Here is a 27,930-nt window from a genome sequence, read left to right on the forward strand (position 1 = left end):
CTCTCTCTCTCACTCACTCACTCACTCACACGTGGTATTCATCCGCCCCTGTTAAAGCACACAGGACTATCAAACCGCAGCGAGTAGACGTGTCCGTCCGCCAGAGTTGAGTTCACTCCCCTTTTGGAGGCACTGCCACATAAAAGTAGTCCCTCGTCTGCGCTTATATCCTACGCTCGAACTTCTTAATCACATTTTAAAATGACAGTTGTCTTTGATTGGTTAGGAAACTACAGTTTTACCACACACAAAAAAACAACTATCTATTTTTTTTTTTGTATACTACAGTACCAAACTGTTTTGCTCAGTGAATATTCCAAATACAACTACACCTGAATTATTTGTATTACCTGAATATTTTTAGCAACCTCATAACCGCTAAATGTCTCACGCTATGAATGGGGATTATGGACCTTGAGTTGTGGAAAATGATAAGTGAACGCAAGGAGCGTTTTACAGTGGATGCCATGTATTGGAAACATGGCCTTGCTTTCGTCGCTGCTCTGAGTCTGAATAAGATCTATGGGCAATTAACTTCCGTATTCTGTATGTAAAACCATAAACAGGTTGCATCTCTTCCGGTTCAGGTCTTTTGCATGTGGTTTGTTAAATATAGAGCCGTTTTACTCAAGATGCCTCCAAAGCTAAGATGACCATAACAGATGTCTTTCATTTTTCCTATCCTCACCAACATTCCAATATTAAAATCGAAGAAAACTCCAACAATAAAAGTCCATATAGATATCGCCGCTAGTTTGTACAGTTTTTTTACGCTGCATCCGAAATCGCATACTTCCCTACTAGATAGTATGCAAAAAACAGTACGCCAATAGAGTAGTATGTCCGAATAGTATTTGAAAAACAGTAGGCGAAAAGTACCCAGATGACCTACTTCCGGGGAGATTCTGAAGTGTGCACACTTAACTATCCCATGAGGCCACAGGAGAGGATTTATGAATGGAAGTGAAGCGATGTAACTGGTGCTGGTAGGTCACATAAGGGCACATGGCGAATGTAGTACATCCAGATTACCTTGAATACTACACACATTCATATTTTATAGAACATACCCTTTAGCGGTGGTGAAGTAATTACTTATTCAAAATAAGTACCGGACACAGCCTACCATTCACAAATCCTCTCCTGTGGTCTCATGGGATAGTAAAGTGTCCATTGTATGCACACTTCAGAATCTCGCCAGAAGTAGTAGGTCATCTGCTTTTTGCCTACTCTTTTATGTGTACTGTGAATTCAGACACACTTCTTAGGCCTACTGTTTTTCGCCTACTATATAGTAGGGAAGTGTGAGATTTTGGATGCAGCCTATATGTACGTATATTTTTTAGCCAGTTTAACCAAACTTTCTTTTTCCTTTCAGAATGCCACATTTCCAATATCTCCCGAATAAAAACGGGTAAACTGCAGTCTAATCTCATTCACATTGCATATGTGTTTTATTCTAAAATAGCCTATTCATTGGTTGAAATTGTTCTGTAATTTGACCTGACATGATCCGTTGGGTACAGTCATCTGTATAATGTTGCTAAAAGCTGCTGTTAGTGGTTAATTCTGTATCACATGACTAAAGTGTATACTCGGAGTGGTTGATGTCAGTGGGTATGACTGGTGTTGTCATGTGAATGGTAAAAATAAACTGACTTACGCAAGTATATTTATATTTGTGTGCTAACAATGAGGAAACGATTATTCTTAATATCCACACTCTGGAAACATCTCAAATCGTATACCATACTGTATATAATCTTCTCAATTTTTGGAATGTTTAGGAAATTCAACTGTCATGCGTTGGAAATGTATTAAGGAGATCACGTGGAATTTGGAAGTAGGCCTGACTGTCTACAAAAATCATAAAAGACATTTTCTGAATATTTACTTTTATATTAATATAGCAAATTATATGTAATAACTTTACGAAATGTAAGGGTCTAGTTCTCAGTTTGTACCAGACAAGTGCAGTAATAGACAAAACACTATTTTAAACAGCTGTGATTATTCTGCCACCTGCTGGTTATAAGTTGCGCTGCATGACTTGACTTGGTGTGCTTATAATAAACACAGTGGCTCCAAAACTATTTTTAAAATGACAGTGCATTAGATGACATAATATTAAACCAATTGGGATCAGGCTACTGCTAGAAATGTACTTAAAACCCTATCCCATTTTGCAGTTACTAAACCAACAAGACTCTAAATGACTTTTAGAGGATGAATGACCTTCCCCTCAAGTTCACACTGGTATCATTCTAGATAGAAGTGTAAAGAACGACATATAGTCCCACTTCATATGATACTCTATTATTGATGATATTCATACGGCACCACATACTTTTTGGGCCATTATACCGCGGTAACAGGGAACGCTCTAAGAACTTTCTCTAACGTTCTAAAAAGTTATCTCAAAGTTTTTAACAAACGTTCTTCTAGTAACGCTAATGGAACGTTCGATAAGAGTTATCTGGACTTTAATAATATTCTCAAACTGTTAGCACAAAAACGTTATTTATTTATTTCTGAAACATTTTAGTTGGATGTTCATCTAACGTTTTTTTTAAATGTTACTACTTGTTTCGGAAAACATTAAAAATAACGTTAACATAATGTTTGCAAAATTGAATGTTCCCTTAACGTTCGCATTACGTTTTTAAAACATTTATCGATTTTTCTGAACGTTCAGAGAACATTCAGAAATTACGTTTTCATAACTTAATGCCAACATTAGCAAAACGTTGCTAGAATATTTTTGATAGATGGGTAGCAGGTTCAGCTGATCTTACCACACGTGGGTGAAAAAAAAAAAGGTTTGAGGATTGTTTACAAATGTCATGCCGCACGTGACAGGGGCGTTACCTTTGTGGAGCTCGACCCCCTTGTTTTTCCCCCTCCAATGCATTCATTTCTCATTCAGTACTTCCTGTGAAAGATAAACAAATGGCGCTCCGCACTTCAAACCATAAAATGATTCAAAATGTAAGCCGAAAAAGAAAATTTAAGAGTTCAAAATGCCCGGACAGAAGAAAAAATATAATGTTCGCTTTCCACCCGTGAGTATTTCTGTATTTCCAAGTTTTTATGCTTTGTGAATCCATAAACTCTGCTGCTCAGATGAGCGTCACTGAACATCTCATCCTCCTGATTTCCTCTTGGCCAGGGACGCATCAAGAAAATAATGCAAAAGGATACAGATGTTGGGCGAATCGCCACAGCTGTACCAGTCATCATATGTATCCTTTAAGCTCTGAGTGTTGAATGCTGGTGGGGAATCATTTGTTGTCAGGAGCCCTTTGCCAGTTGAATCGTTTCAAGCATGAATCCAATAGAGTCGATTCCTGCACTCTGACTCTTCGATTCTTTTTTTCTAACGATTCCTTAGTTCATAATTATAGAACGTTGTGATTGGCTAAAAACAATGTAATAGCGTTCTAAGAACCAACAACATTACTTCGTTTACTGGTTCCCACTAAATAAAATATACTAAATCTAAAATCTATGTTTAATTACAGAACTACCACTAAAAAAAAAATTCAAATCTGTTTTTATTTATTTATTTTGGGCCTTAAATTAGGCTGCATTTTTCTCATATAAAATATCCATTCATCCATCCTCCCTCCCTTCATCCCTCCCTCCCTTCCTCCATCCCTCCATCCATCGCAATTCCTTCATATTGCTGTTATGGTCCATAACTGCACATTTAGCTAAAGCTTTAGAAATGTTCCTCAGATCTCTTCTCAGCATGACCTGTAAAATAACCCAATCCAGGAAGAGCAGAGTGATGTCCATCAATCACATGTGAGGTTCAAAATAGGCATCCTCCTGTCTTAAATAACCATTCCTATGTATTGTCCACTGTTACGTGAGTATGTGTCCTCCTGTCCATCTGATTCTGTTCTTTTATTATACTTGGATAATCTTTGTAGGAAACAGTGCATCCATTCAGAGAGGTTGTTTGACTTCCTGAAGGATTTGGCAGATCAAGCCTCCACTGCGTCAACATCAGAGTGCAAAACTAAGGGCAAAATGCAGTCAAACAGGTACAGTATAATTTATTAAAATGTTCAGGTGCCTTGCAAATGAATGAATGAAAGCAGATGCCATAAGTGTGTGTAGTATTAATGTAATCTGGATGTACTACATTCAGCATGTGACCTTATCATGTGACCTACCAGTGTCAGTTACGTCGCTTCACTGCCATTCATAAATCCTCTCCCGTGGCCTCATGGGAAAGTAAAGTGTCCATCGTATGCACACTTCAGAATCTCACTGGAAGAATTAGGTCATCCGGGTACTTTTTGCCTACACTTTGAATTCGGACACACTTCTTTTTGGACATACTGTTTTTACTTTATTGTATGTGATTGTGGATGCAGCCATTGTAATGAAATGATCTTCCTTTAGGAAACGGTGGCAAAGTGTGTCTATTAAAGCCAGGACCCCCGAGAGGGAGGAGCCACCCCAGAAAGCCACCAATGATCTGGTCATCGACAGTGATTCATCCAGTGTAAGTGACTGTGATTATGACATTTTACTGAAACAATGTTAACAATTTTGAATGGGAGATTCTTTCATGGTGTGTTTCTTTATCAGGAGTCTGAGCTGTTCATCTGCTTGGAAACTCATTCACCTTGACCGGGCTTCTGAAAAGGTGAGATTTATACTGATAAGTTCATGTGTATAACTAACATTTTAACTATATCTCTAATATATCTAATATTATATATAAATTTAAATGCCTCATTCTATATCAATCCAGTGTTTCATTTTATTTTTAAGTTTCGCAAGACGCAACAATCTCTCACTGAAAACTGCAGTATTATTTCTGAAGACCCAACAAGGTGTTAAGTTATTCTTAGCATCTGACATTAATATTTAATTTTTAATTTGTGAAATTGCTCTGTTGTGGTATTATAATGACCATGAATTTAATTATATATATTTTTTGTTTTCATTCTTATTTCAAGTTTTCCAGGGAGTTTTAAATTCCAATTGGGAAGAAAATAATTTGTTTATTATATAATAGAGATTTTGTGATAGTGAGCAGCGCCACTATTTTTTTTATTTTTTTTCAGTTGGATTCACAATTAAAACTGTAGTTTGACCTGTCTTATGTTTATAATCTGACATGATTCTCTAAGCTGTGACTTATGTGTTACAATATTTATAGATCAAGGTAAATATTTATTTTCTACCATCTTTAAATGCAAGTCACTGGTTTTGTTAACCATTAATTATCCACAGTAGTTGCATATTGTATGACAAGGTCAATTGTATTTTATAGTGAATATTCTATAAAGTATATTTTAAGATGGCGATATTACACAGTATTGTATAAATATGCATTTCTACTCTTAACCTGACTACTGTGATGAATGACAAAAGAGACAATATGTGGTAAAAGAAAAAAAAAGAAGTTTAAAATAACCAAGAATCTATTACAAATATTATTGCAAAATAATGGCTGAATAAAATATCTGAGGATAATGTTTCAAAGGTACTTTTATTTTAAGTAAATGATGTTCTTTGTATGGTCACAAAGTGTGCGGAAAATATACATGAAAATAAATAAAGTCAATAGGCTATAAACCGTTTTCTGGATCATAATTTGGGGCAACATATCCAATTCTTCTTCCGTTACTGAGGGCCTTTAAAATCGTTTTGTGTTTTTCCTTTTCAAGCATTTCAAACATAACAGAAGCTAAAACCAGGCAAGCCCTATAAAGGCTGAAATACAGTACTTTCAGTAATACAAAGCAAACAGAAAAGAAGTGATCTAAAAATAACCAGTTGTGCATTTTACATGATTTTCTTTTTAATATAGTCTGTTTGACAAAAGAAACAGGCTTTCTGCAGCTTGTTTTGTTTTTCTCGATGAATATAAATGGAGTAAAAATCACATGTTCATAATACTATTAGATGAAATGACAAAAAACAATGTACATGAATAATTTCGTTTCAATAAAAAAAAAAAAAAAAAAAAAAAAACATTAAGTGGTCTGATATATATCTTTATTTTTCCTTATCCAAACCATCACGAAGATCCAATTTTTAATAACTCTGACAAAAAACCGCCCAGTGCATAAGGGCACCATTCAACCCTGCGAGCCTTGACAGGACAGAAGTGCCATCAGAGAGTTACCATGCTAAAACTAGTATTTTATATTACACACATACACAGATATTTCATATGACCCAAGTCTCCCCTTTAGCACTCGTTTCATCTCGTTCAGTTCTGACTTTTCGATCTTTTTCTTTATTTAACTGTAAACATAAAAATCATCCAAATAAAGAGGCATAGTAATGGAACAATGTGATGCCTGCTGTTCAGTAGAGTCATATTTAGATCCTTCTCTTATTTGTAGGTGGAGCGAAATGAAAAATTTAAAACATTAAAACAAAGAAAAGAGCCAAAAAGAGCGGCCGCTACATCCTGGCCTCAGCAGAGTCGTGCGCCGTAGCCAAATGTCTGTTTAATGGCGTGGCAGTAGTACCTCTGCCAGCCATCTCGTGTTCGTTCCTCTTCACTCTCAGGAACTGCCCGACACTCAATCTTTAACTCCGTCTCATTACCCTTGTCTGTGAAAGTCAATGTCACCGTCGCATAGTGCTCTGAAATGAAAAGGACAGACAGGGAAGGTGAACGACGTGCAGACGTTTCTCAAAGTCAACTGGCACACGGTAAATGAGAGAGCCGGTAAATATGATATTTATTATGTAACTTGCATTAAAAAAAAACGATGGAATTTCAGACTTAATCCACATTATACATGGCAAGAATTTCTTCTTCTGTCATATAGTGAACTATACTACCTGTCAAAAGTTTGGGGTCGGTAGAAGTCTATTCTGCCCACCAATGCATCATTTATTTGATCAAAAATACAGTTAAACAGTAATATTGAGAAATATTACAATTTAAAAATAGCAGCAAAGCTGAATTTACATTATTCCAGTTTTCAGTGTCACATGATCCTTCAGAAATCATTCTAATATGCTGATTTGGTGCTCAAGAAACATTAAAATTATCAATGTTGAAAACAGTTTGATACGGTTCGATAAAGGATTTGGTCTCTCTAAACTCCTCTTTCCAAAAGCCTCCTCTTCTCTGATTGGTCAGATGGCCCAGTCTGTTGTGATTGGTCTACTCTGCTCTGATTGGTCAAATGGCATAGTCTGTCGTGATTGGTCTACTCTGCTCTGATTGGTCAAATGGCACAGTCTGTCTGATTGGTCAAATGGCACAGTCTGTTGTGACTGGTCTACTCTGCTCTGATTGGTCAAATGGCACAGTCTGTCTGATTGGTCAAATGGCACAGTCTGTTGTGACTGGTCTACTCTGCTCTGATTGGTCAAATGGCACAGTCTGTCTGATTGGTCAAATGGCACAGTCTGTTGTGATTGGTCAGAATCACAAATGGCTGTTAGCATATCTGAATTTTAGCTCTTTCTCAGCATGTAATTCACAGTGATACCAACAGTAACAATGGCTTCGGTTTTACCGTATCAATCTCATCCTTTGGAATGCATCAAAACAGTTGAAAACTTACTGACCCCAAACTTTTGAATGTAGTGTATGTGACATTCTCACAGAATTTCCAGTGTTCAGTCTATTCTCTCCACACTAATAGCTCAGTTGCTGTATGGGAAAGTCTCTTAGCAGCCGACGCTTACATTGCTACTGTAGCAACCAATGTAGATATACCAGATGCTGAATACACCGTCTAAACAAATGTATCTGATTTCATAACTTGCGAAATGCCAGTGTGGACAGTCTATTGTCTGCAGTGTGAATAAAGCTGGTTTAACTTACCACAAGGCCATGTATTGTACCTCCATTTCATGACTATCTTCTGCTCAGGTACCTGTTAAACCCACAGTACATGTTTTCAGAAATCAGCCATCACTGTCAATCATTAGTGAATGTACTTTTAGCTGAGCTGTCATCATGCTTTATAATTGGGAACTGAAGTCTCACCAGTTCCTGGAACTCTCCGTTCACGTTTCCGTCCAACAGGCGAAACTTCCCACCTTTTTCAGCCTCAACCATGGCACCACTGCGTGTGAAAGCCTGAACCATCTGTAACACACAATTTGGCATTCTTCTCAAACAAATGTAATCACTAATGAGAAGAGCTCTGTCATTCAATAAATAAGAGCCCAGGGAGTCTCATTATAGTGGAGATGCAAGTAATGGCCTGTCAGCTGTGGTGGTGGTGGCAGAAGACTCACCTCCTGATTGAGAAACACCCTGTAAAGCTCTTCTGGTGAGGTGAGGAAAGTGTCCTTTAACGAAAACTTGCAGGTGGGGATTTTTACCCCTGTGTTGGAAGGAGGAGGAGCAGCGCTACATGAGCCAATCTAAAAATACAATTACACACAAATGATGAGTTTGAGCAAATGGATCTGATGACTTAAGCTCATTCAGCTGCTTTTACGTCAGTTGTGCTTCGGCATGGATGAATCAAATCGTTTGAGGAATCACTATGGTTGCATTTGATTGCCACATCGGATCTGTCAAGCTACATTGAGCCCCACTGATAGTAAAACATTTTAGTAAATCATTTAGTAAAAACAAAGCATACATTAAGGCGGGCAGATTTCTGAAAAAAGAAACCAGGGGGATTTTCTAGTTCAGTGGTCAAAATGTAATTGAAATCTCATTTGTTATCTGTGAATTTAAAAACAGACAATACATTTTTGTATGTTTTTATTTTTGTGGGTACCATATGCTATTATTATGATCTTTCAAACTTACCCTAACTGGTTTTAAAACAATTAATAAAATAAAATAAAAATCACATTATAGTTAGTAGATGTAAACATTACAACTTTACACATTATAAAAATGAAGATATACACATGATAAACTGTATTTTACTTTTTTTAAATACATTTTCTAATTTCTTTTAATATTTTATGTTCACAAACTGTGAATGTACAGTATACAGCATAGAGTATCTACAACAACACTATTTATTGTAGATACAAGCCACCCATGATATCTAGTAGCTAAGGCATGTTTTCTGACATAAATATGCATGAACAAATGCCATAAGCCTGGATTTTCCAGTGAAATCCAAACTGACAGCTCAAACCATGAATCATTATTGTTGGCTTGGTCGGATTGAATCAGGATAAAGAAAGAATATGAATTTGAACATGGATTTAAAAAAAATAATACAATTCTGTTCACTCTCAAACACACTATTCCGTAATGCAGCTTAATTAGTATTTTTAGCATACCATTACATCATATAGCTGACATGATGATTTATCAAAAAACAATGGCACTAAAATATATCTGGACACTTACGTGTGTATAAATGTCTTAAAATACATTTTCAAACTGCATTATATATCAAAAAACAAATGCCATTTATTTAATGAAAGGCAGTAAAGATTTTTTTTTAAATGATAAAACAATAGATTTAATGTTCAAAACTAGAGCTGACTTCATAAAGCCACCAAACATTACATTTACCGGTACTAATATTAATAATCATGAAAAAAGTTAATAGAAAAAGATTTAAATGACATGAAAAGAGTTCAGAGAAAAGGTCCAGCATTATACATTTTAAGTATCTGTACTTTATCCGAGTATTTTTATTTTGGGAAACTTTTACTTTACTGCATTGATGACAACATCATACTTTTTCCAACTCGTTCCTCTGTATTTTGAGCTGAAGAACTTGTCACTCACTCTGAGAAGCGTTAGCAGTGTCCGATTCGTAAACAAGCTGATTCTTTTCAATTAACCTGTTAAATCGGTTCGCAAATCGCACTGAACGATTCATTCGTGAATGAAAATTGTAAATGAAAGGCATATGTATTGGCTGTCAGTTGTTTTTTTTAAACTAAATCTGCGGTAAAAGGGCGAGTTGTTTAAATCCATTGTATGAAATGCTTGAATGTGCACATGACCACATTTGTGTATCACCATCTGAATGGGGAAGATTTTAGGTAAAAACTAAACATAACGTTAAAATAAAGCAAATTAATGCCCATGCATCTTCCCCACTGCCGTAGCAGTTTGTCTTAAACTGTTAACATATTTTGCCCTATGTGATGTCCGTTTTATTTTGGATATTTATCAACACATTTTGTTTTTCCTCATTTTTATATAAATGAGGCATGTGGCAGTGGTTCCCAACCTTTTTTTGTCTGAGACCCCCTTTTTCCCAAGAAAATATTTTAGGGCCCCCCTTCACATTTAATGATATTTTCGCTCTTGTAAGCTTGCAGCAAGAATGACTAAATATGTTGTTTTCAAACAAACGGTATGTTTACTATAAACAGATATGTTTATGCACAAATAATAGCCTATAATATTGAAAATACAATAACAAAAACATTAGTAGGCCCTTTGTAATTTAAAAATGTAAGCCTAGGAGTAGCCTATAAATTTGCCCTATTTTAAATGCAATAACAAAAATATCAGTATTCACACTTGTGTGTAGGTTAAAAAATAATGAATATAGGCTATTACTAAATGACTTCTGTCTGGGGCCTCAATACTTGCATGTTATTTGTGAGGCTTTATCAATGTGAGGCTTTATTTTTGAGGCTTTTGGCGCTATAGCGAGCGATAATAAACTTGAGTTTATTAACAGAATAATGCGTCTTTCGGAAGAACATATTGTAGCCGGAACTACTTCTCTCTCTGTGTGCGTCTATGACGAGTCACGCAGGTACTGGGCTACTCCGCAGCGGCAGCGATCCGAACCAGGGTAAAATAGTCCCTATGTAATCACTTATTATAGGTGTACCAGTGATTCAGGATAAGACAAAAACACGGTTTGGAAAATGGATTCATGATGAACTCGCTCATTATATACATTTCGAACAGAAAAAAGTTAAGGACTTTTATTTAATGCAAATTGCTCAAAAACTTTTCAAAATATGACGAGACCCCCCACAGAGCACGCTGAGGCCCCCTTGTGGGCCGCGACCCCCCTGTTGGGAACCGATGCTATATGGTATATTTAGTTATTTTCACTTGTTCACACGTGTGAATTATCAGTAGTCTTTATCAGTGAATAACAGGTTTTGGTAATAATGTTTTCTTACTTGCAGATCAATACATTAAGTGTTTGCATAATCTTCCTTATTGACTAGTGCTGGTTACTTGACATCCACAATAATTCATAATGATTTCAGACTGAGCAGTAAGCTATTTAAGCTATACTGAAGAAAATCGAGACACTTTAAGGCTCACCTGAGTTTTGCTCGTCTTAGTTGTTCCCTGGGCTGTTTGTTTCGTCACACCATTGGCTGTGGGCAGGATCATGCCCTGTGTGAACTCTACAAAAGACAATAACCGATTATAGCAATCCACATCCAACAGACAACACTGCCACAGGAATGGCATCAGTTTTGACATCTCAGTGAGACGTACCTGTTTTGAGGAAGCCCACATAGCCGGCCAGCGCCGTGCGAATTTTATCGGCTCCCTCCCTCCTCATCAGAGAAAGCAGCGCCGTCTCAGGCTCATCTTTACAAAGACTCACACTGACCTGTGTGTGATCCCGAAAAAAAATACTCATCATCATCACGTACACAATATATATACTCAGCATGGCTATTTAGTTATTCACATCCAATAACAACTAGGGCTGTGCGATTAATCGTAATTTACTTTCGATTTCGGCTGAGGATTAGTTTGCAGTGTTTCCCCTAGGATATTTTTCAGGGAAGGGGAGGGTTAAACTGAACTCTTATTTTGACGGGTTGCCGTGAAGACCTTTGAGTTTCTGTGTTTATGACATGATGATAGTTTTTCTCAAATGAAGCGGTTAAATGCTTACTAAGTGACTGTCAGAGCGGATCTAGAGTCTGGAGAGGACGTTCATGCATTCGTGTCCTCATGTAGACAAAAAAACAGCGCGAGCGTCACACGTGCATCAGTGTGTGTGTGTGTGTGTGTGTGTGTGTGTGTGTGTGTGTGTGGTAAATGAAACTGACTGCCCATCAGCTGCACCATTCATTCACACACACAGAACATGCAGGATTCGTATTAAAATAGTCTTTGAGGTTTAATATTCACACACACTAGTCTATATCGCGATTTGATTTCAAGTGTACTGAACTGCTCTCTATTTATTCAACAAAAATGTAATAAAAATTCCACGTTATACAGTAAATTCCGTTTTTATGACTTGATTTCGTCTCCCGCAAAACAATGGTAGGGGAAACACTGAGTCTATATTGAATGTATACAGCAGTGTTATTTTACATTTGATTGCTTTATTTAATTTCTGTTCAAGGCTATTATTTATCTGAATACCACTGTTGAAAATCTTTCAGAAAAACCTAAAGCACATTATTTAATTTATATTTTTGTTCTGTTGTATTTTTTTGTCGGTTTTGTTTGTAATTCGGGTTTTTTTTTGTTCTTATTGTATGGCTGACTGTTTAATTGGTCTTCTGTAACAGTTCTGAAGAACTTTTACTTACATTAGGTAACCCAGTATTAGTTAACCCAGTATTAGTTTCTGCTGTATAATTGTGAAATGTCCCTAGTATCTAAAATTAAATACATTCATGAAATACGACTGATCATATCACCCACCAATAATTGTGTTAAATAATCATGATTTCAATATTGACTAAAATAATCATGATTATGATTTTTGCAATAATCGAGCAGCCCTAATAACAATAACAACAAAAAATAGATACTTTTGCTCCAGATACTTTAGATCAGTGGTTCTTAACCTTTTTGACTCCAAGACCCCCACTGTCCACAAGAATTTTCGAAGGCCCCATGACTTTTCCAGTTGTTTGTGATTTACTAAGGATTAAGGATAAGGATTTTTTTTACAAATATTTTTACTCACAATTTCTAATACTTTGGAGATTGGCTTAAAGGGTTAGTTCACCTAAAAATGAAACTTTTGTCAGTAATTTCTCACCCTCATTTTGTTCCAACCCCGTAAGACATTCGTTCACCTTTGGAACACAAATTAAGATATTTTTGATGAAATCTGAGAGCTGGATCACTCTTTCATAGGCTGCTAGGCAATTTCATTCTGCCGGTCCAGAAAAGTTAGTAAAGACATCGTTAAAATAGTCAGAGTGACTACAGTGGCTCAACCTTAAGTTTATCAAGCGACGAGAATACTTTTTGTGCACAAAAAAACAAACAAATATAACGACTTTATTCAACTATTAATTTTCTTCAGTGTGGGCCTCTGACGTGAGTTCACGAGAGCAACACGACACATACGCGAGAACTGAGAAGATGCCGCTCACGATCATCTGATGGGAAAGTGTGAAAGGTAAGCCATTCATTTTGCAGCATTGGTAAGGCACTTTTACGTTTTCTGGTTGGTTTCTCACGATTCGGACATCTAGGAAATGCACACTTAAACATCTTAAACACTACATTGAGACACATATGCGCCATCTTCTCAGTTCTCGCGCATGTGTCGTGTTGCTCTCGTGAACTCACTCAGAGGCCCACACTGAAGAAAATTAATAGTTGAATAAAGTCGTTATATTTGTTTGTTTTTTTGTGCGCAAAAAGTATTCTCGTCGCTTGATAAACTTAAGGTTGAGCCACTGTAGTCACTCGGACTATTTTAACGATGTTTTTACTAACATTTCTGGACCGGCAGAATGAAATTGCCTAGAAGCCTATGAAGGAGTGATCCAGCTCTCAAATTTCATCAAAAATATCTTAATTTGTGTTCCGAAGATGAACGAAAGTCTTACGGGGTTGGAACTACATGAAGGTGAGTAATTACTGACAGAATTTTCATTTTTGGGTGAACTAACCCTTTAACTAGAAAATGTACATTCATTATAAAAGTGCTCATGGAGATTTTATTTACATGACATTTCCAGGTCTAGAATTCAGACTTTCAAAATGAGGCTTCCTCATATATCCAGGTGATCCAAGGGAATGGAAAAACTGGTTCTTTAAAACAACAAATTAATTAAAGTAAGAAATATCTTGATTTTAAATTATTTTAATCTTTCTTGAGGCCCCTCTGGAAGTTTGCCTAATCCCCTTATTGGGCTCCGTCTGCTTAATTGAGAACCATTGCTTTAGCTTCTCGAATACATCAGTTTTTAAAGGGGCTATATGTAGAATCCACAAACACTTGTTATTAGCGACACCGGTGGCCATTAAGTGAACTGCAGCCAGCAACTTATTACTTACATTTACATTTATGCATTTGGCAGACGCTTTTATCCAAAGCGACTTACATTGCATTATCCTATACATTTATACATAGGTATGTGCAATCCCCTGGGATCGAACCCACAACCTCCACAACCTTGCGTTGTTAACGCAATGCTCTTACCACTGAGCTACAGGAAAGCTTTTCATAACAGTTACTTGTGCTTGTATTCCTCCACACGTAACGCACAAGACTGAATGTGAATACTCACAACTATGTTCTTTTTCGTTCTTTGCTTAGAAGTAAAAAAGAATTACCTTTGCAGCGATATACTTTTAACGAACATCCTGACACCGTCCACGATACAGAGCAACGTTTCGATATGTAAATATGTGCTGTGCGCTTTCCTTTTTTAATAAAACAACAACAACAAAAATGACAGCTCTGAGAAAACAGCAGTTAAGAAAGCATCTGATCATAGAGATGTGGATATGTTTGCACCAGCTCTGCGATTCACTGGCATCATGTCGACAGATGAGATAATTAAAATTACACTGTTATGATAGTATGATTATAAAGTATGTTTGAGACTATAGACTATACAGTAAATCTGACTGTGTGATACTATAGTTTGAATTAAACCCTTTTCTTTGCAAGACACATTGACATTACAGTACAGAATGGCTCTTACGGCATTATCCTGAACATTGTATAAGCATTTGTTCATGTGTCATTGAACAGACGAGAGGCTCTCGAAGAGCGCGTTAACGGCACATCCTTTTGATTTTCCTGGCAAAAACGTCCCAAATCCTTCACATAAAAATCAGTCTACACTACAGGCTTACATAGACAACATAGTTTTGTTACAAGCTGTTCACACATTGGCAATGAAAAAGCGAGTAATACATGATAATTCTTACATATAGCCCCTTTAAATAAATTGACCATGTTCACAATACACACTGCCATTGTAGTCTTCTATAAAACCTTCAGGTTGGTGATGCTACAGTATATATAAAATGCTACGTGAATGAGTTAACTTACATCAAGGTCGTCCATGTCATTTTCATCCGAAAGGTTTGGAACTTCAATGTTCCCCTTGTAAATGATGCCTGATTTTGATGTCCCTGTACAAACAGACAGCCCAAATCATGTACATGAATATTAAAGCATGCTTCAATTAGACATTTACTTAGAATTTCTCTAGGTCATATTCATCTTTAAGGCCTATTCACACCAAGAGCAAATAAAATGCATTCCTTCCTATAGATCTATTTACAACAGGGATGAACATCAGGCCAAAAAACTTAGCACTTTGGGATTTTGCTTAAATATAAAGTACGTTACAAATAAAATGTATTATTATTATTACACAAAAATGAATTGTTATCTAGGTGGATTTTTCTTTCTTTGCCGAGTGAAACTATCTGGAAGTAAGATATCTGTTTTCAGTTTCAGGATGTGTGTTATCAGTATTCCCTTTAGCCAGCTGTTTACAGAGCAGACACTCCACTTAACTGCATTTAAAAAAAAAAAATATATACAGTATATATATTAAGGGTGTCACGATTTCGATTTTAAATCGAAATCGATCGAAATGAAGTCACAATCTCGATCATCGAATAAAAAAATGGAATAGTCGATGCTGCCACGCCCCCATGTCACGTTCAGTCGGTTTGTCAAGCGGAAAAAAACACGGGTGTCGAAATGCTGCGAGTCAACCTCCTCTGGGGTCCGCACACCCGACGAGAAGCGCCGCATCTTTGACAACTCGAGGCATTGCACACACCGGACGAGAAGTGCCGCGTCGCGTCTATGACAACTCGAGGTATCGCACACCGGACGCGCGCACTTTCTCAGTTTATGACCTGCAATATTATGTTTAAGGACATTATGGAATTAAGATCATGTCTATGTTATGAGGCTACTGTACAATTAAATACGTTGCTTAGTCTGCAGTCTGATGCACTTTATCTCAGAGAGCGTCCGTTAACTGAATGTATCCTGAAAATCCGATAACATCAGCAATTTTCATTCAACCAGCTGATTTCTGTAAATGAATGTAAAACATGTAGGCCTATATTGCAGCACAGTGTGAAGTCACGAGACAAATAAATGTATATAAAATGTATTAATTTAAAATAAAACTATGTAAATGGCGCGGCAGGATTAATTTTGAACAAGGTCCTGAGCCGTTGCTGGGCACCGCGGACAGACGCCGAATGTCGCTGCCGGTGTGTGTGTGTGTGTGTACACAGAGAATAAAGTGTTAGAATTTTAATGACGTGGCTCTGCGCGACGCATAGATTTATCTGTTAAACTGTTTGTTTGTTTGTTGTGAACTTGAATGTCATCTTCTGTGAAGAAGGGGTTACAAAGGAGAAACTATCGCAGGTTATTTTGCTTAAGTTCCCAATTGACTGAAGATATAAGTTATTGTTACATTGTGTTCTTAATAAATGTTTTAAATTTGACATTTGGTCTAAATTTAAATTTGGTCTAAAAATGGCATAGCAACCTGTGCTTAAAAAATAAAAAAATAAATAAAAAAACGAGAATCGAACTGTGACCTTAGAATCGAAAATGTAATCGAATCGTGACACCCCTAATATATATATATATATATATATATTTGACGCCTTGTATTTTGCATTAAAGGGCTTTTCCATGTTGTTCTTGGTGGGAGCAGACTTAAATTAGCAATTCTTTACTTAACTTAAATTCCACACGTTTCCTCACCTGTCCAGGCGGCCTTCAGATTCCACTCGTAGAAGAATATCAGCTTCCCTTTGCGATTATTGATGGATGCTTCTCCCTCCACCTTGCTGACCTCAGTGATCTCACACTTGCCTTCATCATTCTCCACCCACAATCCCATGAGCAGCTCCTTCAGCTTCTCCGATGACCAGTTTGTGGCGTCCCTCTCCGTCCTAGCAACACAAAGCACATTCACTGACATTACTCCCTTTTTTTGTTTGTTGCAGGGCTTAATGCTAAGGATTTTTCTCCTGGTCAGTGGTTCAGATTTTTACTTGCCCTGGCAAAATTTTCACTGGTCCCACTAAAGAAAAAAGAAAAAAATAATTTTCTATGACTTAATCAGTTGTTTGTGATTACTGCACACAGACTTAGATGATAAAAAAATTGAATATGTATTATTTTTTATAATCATATCTATACAGATCATTGATGTGGGTTTCCATGTCAGGTATCATTCATTAGAGTTAATAGATTCAAATATTAGGCAATACTTTTTAGTGTACAAAAGTCTCCAAGGCAAGAAGACATAATTATGTCCTGAGATTTGAATCCATTTAATGAGGAAACTTCAATTTTTGTTTTACAAGCAATACGTTTATAATGAAATTTAACGTGAAAGTAACGTTTCCAGGCCTTTAAATAACAATAGTAATATTTATTATTGATATTTCCAGCTTGACTGTGGAACCCTGAGAATAGTTATTGACAAAACCTAGCTTTAATGTGACTGTAATGTTGAATAGATCATGTCGAAACTAGGATCTATAGGATTTGCTGTCAACAGTTAAAAGCCATTTAAACTTGTGGGTGGAGATGCTGACAAACACCAAGAAATGGTTTAAATGCTTCAGCTTCCCCAATTAATGTCTGTGTCATCAATACACCTTTCATAAGCAGTGTTAACCTAATTACCCACCCACTTCAACATTTAACTTGCTCTAAGAAAACTGTCTGAGAGCATCTCTTCCTCAGTAACATTGATGTCCAAGCTGCCGAGACACTGCAAGAGCAGAGCAGAACCGAAGCGACAGCTGACAACCCAAGACATAGAAGAGCAAACAAGATTTTCGTCAAATTATAGAATTATATATCGACCAGAAAGCCGTCACATGAAAGATGCGGCGAAAGCATGGCATGAATAAACTTGCGACGACGCTAACGGCCCATTAGCTAGATATCAGAATACACCAAAAAACAAAACAAATTGAACTTTCTCGGTTGCTCTAACGTTAACTGTTCCGTTGCCAGAACTATGTTTTCTTCGGTCGAGAGTGCTCGTGAGGCAGTTGATTCACAGACGACAGCTAGGCGGGTGTTCTTTAGCATGTTAGCATCAAGATGGCTTGAGTAAGTGTGCGAATGTGCCGGTTGTCTCTCACCAGTGCCAGTTGTTGACGTTTGTGGCATCCGCTCTCTCCTCCACGATCCAGCGAGGGTCCCCTTCTCCCCACTTCGCCATGCTGATTTAATACAGATATTCTGAATTCAGAATGAATGAATGACTGACGCTACGGAGTCTGACACGAGCGTGCTCTCCTCTCGCTTCTGGAATCCTCTCGACTGCTGCCTCTGGTTTTGTTGCTCGTAGAAATTACTGGAAACGGAAGTCGCGCACAAACTAAGCGCTCCGTGCTAAACACAGGGCTTGGAGATGATTCCGCATTAACTTGGAGAAATGTGTCTGTTTGTTGGTATTTAATATATATATATAACTTACATATATAAATAAAGACAGCAGCATTGTATTATTTAAAATACCATTTAGAACCACGTAAATTCTGAACTGATTTAGTTGGCTGAATTCAATCTGAAATGTAGGCTACAATGCTAAATGTAAAATGGATGTATGTAGGCCTGAGTGGCAGATCACTTGTCTGAAAATACGGTCCATATTGTTTTTGCAATAGCATGAATAGTTATGCTTTGGTGCATAAAAAAAGATATTTTGAAGAATTTTGGGAACCAAACAGTTGATGGTCCCCTTGACTTCCATGGTAGCTAGGAAAAAAAATATTATGGAAGTCAATGGGGTCCATCAAATGTTTGGTTACAAAAATTCTTCACAATATCTTTTGTGTTCAGCAGAAGAGAGCAATTCATAGAGGTTTGTAACAACTTGAGGGAGAGTAAGTGATGACAGAATTTTCATGTTTGGGTGGACTAGGCTACATTTCAATTTTAATGTTGCTATTTATCGCATTGGTTTAATGTCAAGTCAAGTCACCTATATTCATTTAGCGCTTTTTACAATACAGATTGTTTCAAAGCAGCTTTACAGTGATAACTGGAAAATAATGCAACAAAGTTTGTTTCGGCTGTACAGCAGATCAAGAAGAAAATAGTGTCATAGTACAGCTTGAGTAAGTTTATTCATTTTTGTTGTAAAAAAAAAATATTCATTTAGTTGATTTATCTATATAGCCAGTGATGTCATCGTCCAGCTCAGTTCAGTTTTCATATAATGGTGTCAATGCAGACAGATCAATAATTCTGTTGAAAATTAATATGAATTGAAATGTTAATTCTAGTGTGTGCAATGGCAAAAGAGACATAACAATTGGAATTAGAATGGAAGTGAATTAGGCACAGACAAAAAGCTGCATTTCTGACTGAGATTGATTTTTGATCATTGTAGATCTATTAGTCATTTGCATACACATATTGCATACAAATCATTTTAAACTAGACAAAGTCATGTGAAAAGGTAATTGATGAATTTAAAAAATATCTAATACATAATGAATCATATTAAATAAATCACTTAATTGCTGAACAAGTAACCAGTTCTGACAGACAGACAGTAAACCACTATTGGCAGCACACAGATTTATAGTTCTGTCATGAAGTTTGGCATCATTTCAGAAAAGCCAAGGACAAGAACTACTAATATTGCGACACAAAAATACACAAAAGCAGATATTGCCAAGTGCCGTTTCTTTGGAACGACATTTAAAACAGGAGAACAAATAGCAATTTCATGCTATTCAGCAGGTGAGTTTCAAAGAAAGGACATTATTTATCATGTGAAGTATTTGTATGTGTGTGTGATAGAGCAGTGTTTCTCAACCCTGGTCTGTTAGGACCCCCAACACTGCATTTGAGAGTGTCGTCTTTCTGACACACCCAGTTTCTTCTAATGAGCTGGTGTGTTTGATTAGGGAGACAAAGAAAATGTGCAGTGATGGGGGTCCTTCAGGAGCAGGGTTGAGAACACATTAATAATCATGTGATATAATTAGTTTCTCTAACATGGTGTAAGAGAAACGAACTGTATCACATGATGATTTATTTACACATTTGTCTTTTCAATTTACAAAATTAATTATTACCAACGGATTATAATTTGAAGGTTTCTTGTACACTAGATGGTGAGTCGGTGCAAGCAAGGATTACACTGCAAAAGCAACAGCACTTTACATGTTTACTAGTCTGGTGAACAGTAGGTTTTTCAGGACTCATTCATTGGATGTGTTTATGACACTGAGATCACTCACCCTGAGCTTTTTTTCTTCTGCACAAAGGCACAATGAAGATCCTGATTGTAGCTGTACTTGTTGGACTGTGTCTTGCCCAGCATAACCCAAACACTAAACCTAATAGGACCTCCATTGTTCATCTGTTTGAGTGGCGGTGGGCAGATATAGCTGAAGAATGTGAGAGATACCTGGCACCAAACGGCTACGGAGGAGTTCAGGTATGGTTACAAATCTATTTTTAAGGAGCAGTATGATCAATGTGATGTTATGAACTTTGAGCTTTTAGAGGAGATGTTTACAGAAGGTTATGAATTATGAAAGGTTAGAAAAATGTCCAAAAACAGTTGTCTTTGATTTTACAGATCTCTCCCCCCAGTGAGAGCATTGTGGTGACCAATCCTTGGCACCCTTGGTGGCAGAGGTATCAGCCAATCAGCTACAACCTGTGCTCCAGATCAGGAACTGAGGAAGAGCTGAAGGACATGATCACACGCTGTAACAAAGTTGGGGTACTGCAAAACTACTGTAAAAATCCTCTAATTTTTACTGGATAAAGAAAATAATGTGGCTGTTGTGGTTGCCAGAATAATTATGAAAAATACAGTAACAATGTAAACATTTACAGAACAACCTGTATCCAATATCTCTTTTCTGCTGAACTAGCAAGGCCACGCTGCTATTAAAATCTATTTTGTACATTTAACATAATACTGACAACCACATAATAATGCTTCTGGTAAAGAGAAAGTCACACGAAGAATCAAAGTTCAGCATAAGCTTTTCCACAACCTGAGGTAAATGCTAATATATAGATGGTGCACAGTGTCATGCACACAATACTGTACAAAACACCATCATGGTAACACACGAAAGTAAAATAATGTGATAAACATTCATTTAACAACATAAGATGTAACGTAATATAAAACCCTAATGTATGGAACTTATAACAAAAAACTGTCATTATTAAAATGTAAAACCATCAAATGTGAAGTGTCACACAGAGAATTCTGGGAATGTCAGTATATGGATTTTCACTCTTAATTATAAGATTATTTGTTCTTTTTTACTTCCAAAAATAGTACATTTAACAGTAATTTACTGGTTAGATCTATAACAGTTTTTCTCGTGTATATACTGTTCATTAATCAACAGTTACTTCTAGACTAACTAACAGTTAGTCTTTTACCTTTTAAAATTACAATTATTTTTAGTGTAAAGATAACTATTTCGTACCTCAAAAAGAGCCAAATGACGACACTAAAAATAATTATTCTTTATATGGCAATTAATAATTATGCTCTGAAAAAAACATGTTGAGAGAACTCAACCTGACGCATTCAGAGTTTTAGGTTCTCTCAACTATTGTCTACTTTTATTTTGCCAATTTGAATTTGTTTGTTTACTAAATGTAAAATGACTCATTTAGCCAATTAAATTAATTAAGGCAACTATATTTCTTGGTAACACTTTAAAATAAAGTTCCATTTAAAAAAAAAATGTTTTACATAACCATGCAAAATACTTCCAAAGCATTTATTAATCTTAATTGATTTTAATTTCAACATTTGTGTTCAAATGACTAAAATCGAAAGTTGTATCTGTTAATTGTAGCTATTATTAACTAACAGTTTATTAACTAACATTAACAAAGATGATTAAATACTCTAACAAATGTATTCCTCATTGTTAAAGTTAGTTATTGTAAGTGTTACCGATTTCTTGTTCCAACAAATTTCAAATTAGTAACACAATTTAAAATCTATTAATTTGGTAGCCACATAGATTTATGGACATGTATTATGTGTGTTTTACATTGCTATCTTTGCTTCTAAAGGAGCAAACACCTTACTAAAATATATCTGGGATATAGTTTTAAAAGTTTGTACATGGATCCTTAACACAAACCGCAAGAACGGTGACAATCAACAAATGTAAAAAGATGAGCTCTCTTAACATCACAATAACACAACAAATAGCTAAAAATAGTGATAAAACAAATGTTACACACAAGTCAGAAAAATAATAAACCTTTAATAGTAGCTGCAAAATTAATTGATGCTTCAATGCATACTCACAAACCCTTAAAAGTTCAGCAGTATTGTTTGAAATGATTTGTTCAGACAAGTGTGTTTGCCTCGTTGGGACAACATTTGAGGGAATTCTGTTAGTTTAACATGGATTTTTATGTAAATTCACATTTGTGACTCAGAAGGTCCTTTGTAACCTGGAAAATATGTAGTTGCTTTCTTTTACAGAGTGTAGATGGCATCTCCTGTGTTTTACTTTGCAACAGGTGTACATATATGTGGATGCAGTCATAAATCACATGTGTGGAGCCTCTGGTGGAGAGGGCAATCACTCCAGCTGTGGATCATACTTCAACGCCAACAAGGAGGACTTCCCCTCTGTCCCATACTCATCATGGGACTTCAATGATAAGAAGTGTACAACTGCCAAAGAAGAGATTGAAAACTACAACGATGTTTTCCAGGTAAAAAAAAAGAACAACCTTAAAATTACCTTCTGCTTAAATGAGTCGATGAAGTCAACAAGATATGAAAATTCACCCCTGTTTATTGTCTAAATGCATGTTATTAATCTTATTGTAAATGAATAATTTGTGGATGAAATTTTTTTCATAGTTATTTTGACCTCTTTGAACTTTTAAATTACAATGTCAAAACTTGATCTTCCAGTGAAATGACATACATTTCTCTGGTGACATGCTGGACTTCTTCAGCCATTTTGTTGGCGTAAACCCCTTCCTTTACTTCCAAGCTTACATTCAGATTTGCCTCAATCCAATCAACTACCAACAGAGATAGAACCAAGCTCCTGCCCTAAATTGTTTTCTTTTACAATACGTTGTTTCACTCGGATGTACGTCACAATACGGAAGAAAGATCTGGTGCTACTTCATTGCGACTTAAAACATTTCTTTCATTTGATATTTGAACATTTAAACAAACAAAAAAACCTGTGGGCTACAAGTGAGTTGCATACCTGTCAACCCTCCCGGTTTTCCCGGGATTGTCCCGTATTTTACCTTGCCATCCCGCTATCATCCTGTTTAAATATTTTGCCGTATTTTTAATCTTTCTATAAAAAAATAAAAATAAATTCCCACTGGCAAGGCAAGGCAAGTTTATTTATATAAGCCATATTTAAAGACTCATAGTTTTCTGTTGTGTTGGTGCATGCTTTTCATTTAAAGGTTCATTATCATCCCTGACTTAAATTACAATCCTCAGATTTGTTCACACACAAACTTCAATCCATAGTAACACTTGCATCTGCAACTAGTCACAGTGTGCTTCATAGTTGTGTGCGCTATACAACCCTGATTTCAATTCTCCTGCTACCAGTTCAACATGCAGACTGTTTTTTTCCTGTAGTGCTTGACTTGTTAATTTTGTGTTGACAGGTTAGAGATTGTCGCTTGGTGAGTCTCCTGGATTTGGCCCTGGAGAAGGACTATGTTAGAGGAAAAGTGGCTGAATACATGAACAAACTGATCGACATGGGTGTAGCTGGATTCAGAGTAGATGCTTGTAAGCACATGTGGCCTGGCGACCTTAGTAACGTCTTCGGCAGACTCAAGAGCCTGAATACCACTTGGTTTTTACCTGGCACCAAGCCCTTTATTTATCAAGAGGTATCACCATCTCTTCAAGACCAGAGTTACTTAAAATGGTTGTTAAACCATTAACACATTTTTTTTCTTCAGGTTATCGACCTTGGTGGGGAGTCCATTAATGCCAGTGAATATTTTGAACTCGGAAGAGTGACGGAGTTCAAGCACAGTGCAAAACTGGGAACAGTCATTCGTAAATGGAACAAAGAAAAGCTAAGCTATCTCAAGTATGCAATAGTAACCTCTATTATTACAATGCTATCTGGAAAATTTGTTTCTGATTGGTCAATCACAGCATTGAGTGCTCATATATATACAGACCCTTTCCAAAAAATTTGAATATCATGGAAAAGTTTATTTATTTCCATAATTCCATTCAAAACGTTAAACTTCCATAGATTATAGATTCAGGACCCACAACTTAAACGATTTCAAGTATTTAGTTGTTTATTTGTACATAATTTGGGCTTCTAGCTCATAAAACCCACGAAAACAGGACGGCTGCGTTGAGTGGACAGCACAGTGGACCAACACCAGCCGATGACATGGCTCCCCAAACCAACACAGACTGTGGAAACTTCACATTGGACTTCAAGCATCTTGGATTGTGTGCCTCTCCATTCTTCCTCCAGACTCTGGGACCTTGGTTTCCAAATGAGATGCAAAATTTGCTCTCATCAGAAAAGAGGACTTTGGTCCACTGTGCTTTATTAAGTCCAGAGTCAACGCAGCCGTCTACCAGGACATTTTCAGAGCACTTCATGCTTCCTTCATTTTCCAGCAGGATTGGCCCCTGCCCACACTGCCAAAAGAACCAAAACCTGGTTCAATGACCATGGTATCACTGTGTAATTACTGTGTGATTTCATGTAATATTCAAATTTTTTGAAATCCTGTTTTCGTGGCTTTTATGAGCTGGAAGCCCAAATTATGTACAAAAAAAACAACTAAATACTTGAAATCGTTTAAGTTGTGGGCCCTGAATCTATAATCTATGGAAGTTTAATGTTTTGAATGGAATTATGGAAATAAATAAACTTTTCCATGATATAAAATTTTTTTGGAAAGGGTCTATATATATATTTATTTTAGTATATTTCACTGTTGTTCATGGCAACTTACCGGTGCTTTTTTAATGTCTCTCAATCATAACATTAATAAGTCTTCATTTAATTTTGTCTCTTTTCATACCAGCGCAAGTGATAATAGTTATTTGGGGCCACTTAACAACTGTTGAGTCAACTGCTAAAAAAATAGCCTCATAGTTCATGGAAAAACTAATCTGGATCGCAGATTACTACTAATATATCGTCATACTGTTTCATTGTTTGACTTGTTGCTAGACTGACAGTTTTTAAAAAATCTATTTAATGGTCTCCAGAACATTTATTAGCCAATTGAGCATTAAGCAAATCTACAATTCCTTACATGGTCCTAATTACCGTGTATGGGTTTATTTAGCAATATTTACCATATTACTGTAGTAGACCATAAGTAGTGATGTGTCAGGAAAATGTCACTTGCGCCTACCCAGCAAACAAAAACATGTTCTAAGAACATTTTGCAAACATTATGGGAATGTTCATTCTGAAACGAGTAGTAGCATTTAAAAAATGTTCTACAAATGTCCAACTAAAACGTTTCAGAAAAAAACATTTCATGAATGATGTATAAATGTTTTGTGATAATATTTTGAGAACATTATAAAAGACCCGATAACTTCAAACCAACATTCTGTTAACGCTACTGGAAGAACATTTGTCCATAACTTGTTAGACAAAGTTCTGAGAAAATTCCCTGTTAGCTGGGTATAACCATGCTCCACAATCTTTTGGCTTGTAAGAGTTATTGATGGAGTTGTAAACAGTGTTTTGTCTTAGGAGCTGGGGAGAGGGCTGGGGTTTCATGCCCTCTGATAAAGCCTTGGTGTTTGTGGACAATCATGATAATCAAAGAGGCCACGGCGCTGGTGGAGCTTCTGTTCTGACATTTTGGGACTCTAGGTGAAATGTTTTGAAATATTTTCCAAGAACTCCGACTAATCCTACTATGAGTGGTATGTCTTATATTGTGTATTTTGCAGGCTTTATAAGATTGCTTCAGGGCTCATGTTGGCTCACCCATACGGTGTCACCAGAATCATGTCTAGTTACCTTTGGGATCGACATCTGGTGAATGGAAAGGTGAATGCTCACACTTAAAAAATAATGATTACGTAAAAGTCTTATAGTTGATGAAACCCATGTGCTTCACATTACATTAATGAATAGCTTACAATATGGCTAATGGCGCACTATAGGGTAAATCCCCATAATCACTAAATGGCACAAAATCTCACTACAGCATTTTCCTAAATATATCCATGCAGGTGGAAATTTGGCTGATCCATGAAGCAATTGCGGGCAGCAATGCAAAATAGATTCTGTGCTATGTTGATCTAATATTTAATGATTTTCAAAATGTTATAGCTTTAGCAAATGATAATCATTAAAATAAGTGAATGCATTTTAAGACAAATGTCATGGTAATGGTTTTGTTTTGTTCAAGGGAATAAATCAACAGTTTTTCAAAAACTGAAGAATATGTAAACGTATGGTATTTGAAGCATCCCTGGTTGGGGCTAAAAGCACAATAATCGTAGAGAGAAGCATTTTCCTAAAATGGTGCCTTTAGCCCCGTAAAAACCCAATAGATTATTTCATACCACACAAGTAAAAACCTGAACAAATAATGTTCTTGTGAAATAAAACACAGGATCAGAATGACTGGATGGGCCCTCCAAGCAATGCCAATGGATCCACTAAGGCAGTACCCATCAACCCAGACTCCACATGTGGGGACAAGTGGATATGTGAGCACAGATGGCGTCAAATCAGGTGGGTGTTTTAGTTTTTCTGGACACATTTTCCTGATTTCAATGTCAAATCCCTGCAATTCTCTTACTTTATTCCCCACACCAGGAATATGGTGATTTTTCGCAATGTGGTCAATGGCCAGCCTCTCTCCAACTGGTGGGACAATGGTAATAATCAGATCGCCTTCAGCCGCGGCAGCAGGGGATTCATTGTCATCAACAATGATGATTGGTGAGAAACTTGCAACACCTACCCAAGAATAGTTAACATGTTAAATGTGTAATAATAATACAAATTTAGCACATGATTACTCCAAGTTGGCATGGAAAGGGGGTTGTGATAGTCTTTTCTTCCCTATTGTGACGTATATCAGAGTGAAACGGCTCGAACAAGGGCAATATTAGGGCGGGACTTGATTTTGTCCAACAGGAATTGATTGGATGGTTGTGGTTTGCTATTGGCTGTGCTATTGCAAGCCAGTTAACGCATCATTAGAGAAGAGATGTACGGAGCCCTTATGGAGATTGAAAAAATTGTGGGATGTGACTGAGGAATGAATTGCTGCTTGCAGCTATATTTTTAATTACATTTTATCAATTAAACAATTAGTGAACATACTTTATCACAGTTAAGACATTTATCTTTATATAGAACCTTTTTGGCATTAATGGTTTTTAGATGGAGTCAAGAACCCCGGGGTTCTCTATAGAACCCCACTGAACCTTTCTTTCTAAAAGTGCATAAAAGAATAACAATTGTCAATTTTGATTCATGGTGTCTAACTGGATTTGATTAATGCCCCAGGGAACTGAACGTGACGCTGCACACTGGCCTGCCCGTGGGGACATACTGTGATGTCATCTCTGGAGACAAGAGTGGGGACAGTTGCACAGGGAAACAGGTGTCAGTGGGTTCTGATGGACGTGCCACTTTCCACATCATCCACACAGAGGAGGATCCATTCATTGCCCTCCATGCTGACTCGAAACTGTAGATTCACTGAGGATAATTATAATAAAGCAGGATCACTTAAATCAACAGTGTGGTGGAAGAGCTTTTGTTTACAA

At 36.6% G+C, this 27,930-nt stretch overlaps 3 protein-coding genes across 6 annotated transcripts; 2 read left to right on the top strand and 1 right to left on the bottom strand.

Moving 5' to 3' along the window:
* Nucleotides 1-2,903: 2,903 nt before the first annotated feature.
* Nucleotides 2,904-5,997, top strand: LOC309479747 (dr1-associated corepressor). Its single transcript, XM_082143930.1, has 7 exons — nt 2,904-3,062; nt 3,170-3,242; nt 3,714-3,807; nt 3,936-4,049; nt 4,414-4,516; nt 4,603-4,660; nt 4,789-5,997. Exons 1-6 carry the CDS (start codon nt 3,021-3,023, stop codon nt 4,642-4,644), a joined length of 468 nt encoding a protein of 155 aa, XP_082000056.1. The 5' UTR covers nt 2,904-3,020; the 3' UTR covers nt 4,645-4,660; nt 4,789-5,997.
* ahsa1b (AHA1, activator of heat shock protein ATPase homolog 1b) lies at nt 5,494-18,414 on the bottom strand. Its single transcript, XM_082143929.1, has 9 exons — nt 18,275-18,414; nt 16,875-17,065; nt 15,180-15,262; nt 11,405-11,522; nt 11,225-11,310; nt 8,239-8,367; nt 7,985-8,086; nt 7,820-7,871; nt 5,494-6,621 (listed from the first exon to the last, which is right to left on the bottom strand). Exons 1-9 carry the CDS (start codon nt 18,352-18,354, stop codon nt 6,449-6,451), a joined length of 1,014 nt encoding a protein of 337 aa, XP_082000055.1. The 5' UTR covers nt 18,355-18,414; the 3' UTR covers nt 5,494-6,448.
* Nucleotides 18,415-18,465: 51 nt separating this feature from the next.
* amy2al1 (amylase alpha 2A-like 1) lies at nt 18,466-27,901 on the top strand. Of its 4 annotated transcripts, XM_082143926.1 has the most exons (12): nt 19,755-19,886; nt 20,261-20,334; nt 20,417-20,589; nt 20,734-20,880; nt 22,668-22,865; nt 23,799-24,029; nt 24,102-24,235; nt 25,889-26,011; nt 26,092-26,191; nt 26,763-26,884; nt 26,969-27,094; nt 27,668-27,901. In XM_082143926.1, the coding sequence occupies exons 2-12, from the start codon at nt 20,313-20,315 to the stop codon at nt 27,855-27,857; spliced, it is 1,566 nt and encodes a 521-aa protein (XP_082000052.1). In that variant the 5' UTR covers nt 19,755-19,886; nt 20,261-20,312; the 3' UTR covers nt 27,858-27,901. The 4 variants fall into 4 exon arrangements, with proteins under 4 accessions (XP_082000054.1, XP_082000051.1, XP_082000052.1 ...); XM_082143928.1 differs by lacking the exons at nt 19,755-19,886; nt 20,261-20,334 and adding an exon at nt 18,466-18,586; XM_082143925.1 differs by lacking the exon at nt 20,261-20,334 and having other exon boundaries at nt 18,852-19,886.
* The last annotated feature ends 29 nt before the right edge of the window (nt 27,902-27,930 follow it).

The sequence above is a fragment of the Leuciscus leuciscus genome, assembly GCF_965113295.1.
Source record: "Leuciscus leuciscus genome assembly, chromosome: 17".
Taxonomy (NCBI): Eukaryota; Metazoa; Chordata; class Actinopteri; order Cypriniformes; family Leuciscidae; genus Leuciscus; species Leuciscus leuciscus.

Bases quoted from the DNA above. Each gene is read 5' to 3' on its own strand.
- LOC309479747 (XM_082143930.1), top strand. From the start codon at position 3,021: ATGCCCGGACAGAAGAAAAAATATAATGTTCGCTTTCCACCC. The intron at 3,808-3,935 runs GTGAGGTTCAAA...TAATCTTTGTAG, and splicing joins GTGATGTCCATCAATCACAT to GAAACAGTGCATCCATTCAG. The intron at 4,517-4,602 runs GTAAGTGACTGT...TTTCTTTATCAG, and splicing joins TCGACAGTGATTCATCCAGT to GAGTCTGAGCTGTTCATCTG.
- amy2al1 (XM_082143925.1), top strand. From the start codon at position 19,736: ATGAAGTTTGGCATCATTTCAGAAAAGCCAAGGACAAGAACTACTAAT. The intron at 20,881-22,667 runs GTACTGCAAAAC...ACTTTGCAACAG, and splicing joins CACGCTGTAACAAAGTTGGG to GTGTACATATATGTGGATGC. The intron at 24,236-25,888 runs GTATGCAATAGT...GTTTTGTCTTAG, and splicing joins GAAAAGCTAAGCTATCTCAA to GAGCTGGGGAGAGGGCTGGG.
- ahsa1b (XM_082143929.1), bottom strand. From the start codon at position 18,354: ATGGCGAAGTGGGGAGAAGGGGACCCTCGCTGGATCGTGGAGGAGAGA. The intron at 17,066-18,274 runs GTGAGAGACAAC...TTGTGTTGCTAG, and splicing joins AACGTCAACAACTGGCACTG to GACGGAGAGGGACGCCACAA. The intron at 7,872-7,984 runs GTGAGACTTCAG...TGGGTTTAACAG, and splicing joins ACGGAGAGTTCCAGGAACTG to GTACCTGAGCAGAAGATAGT.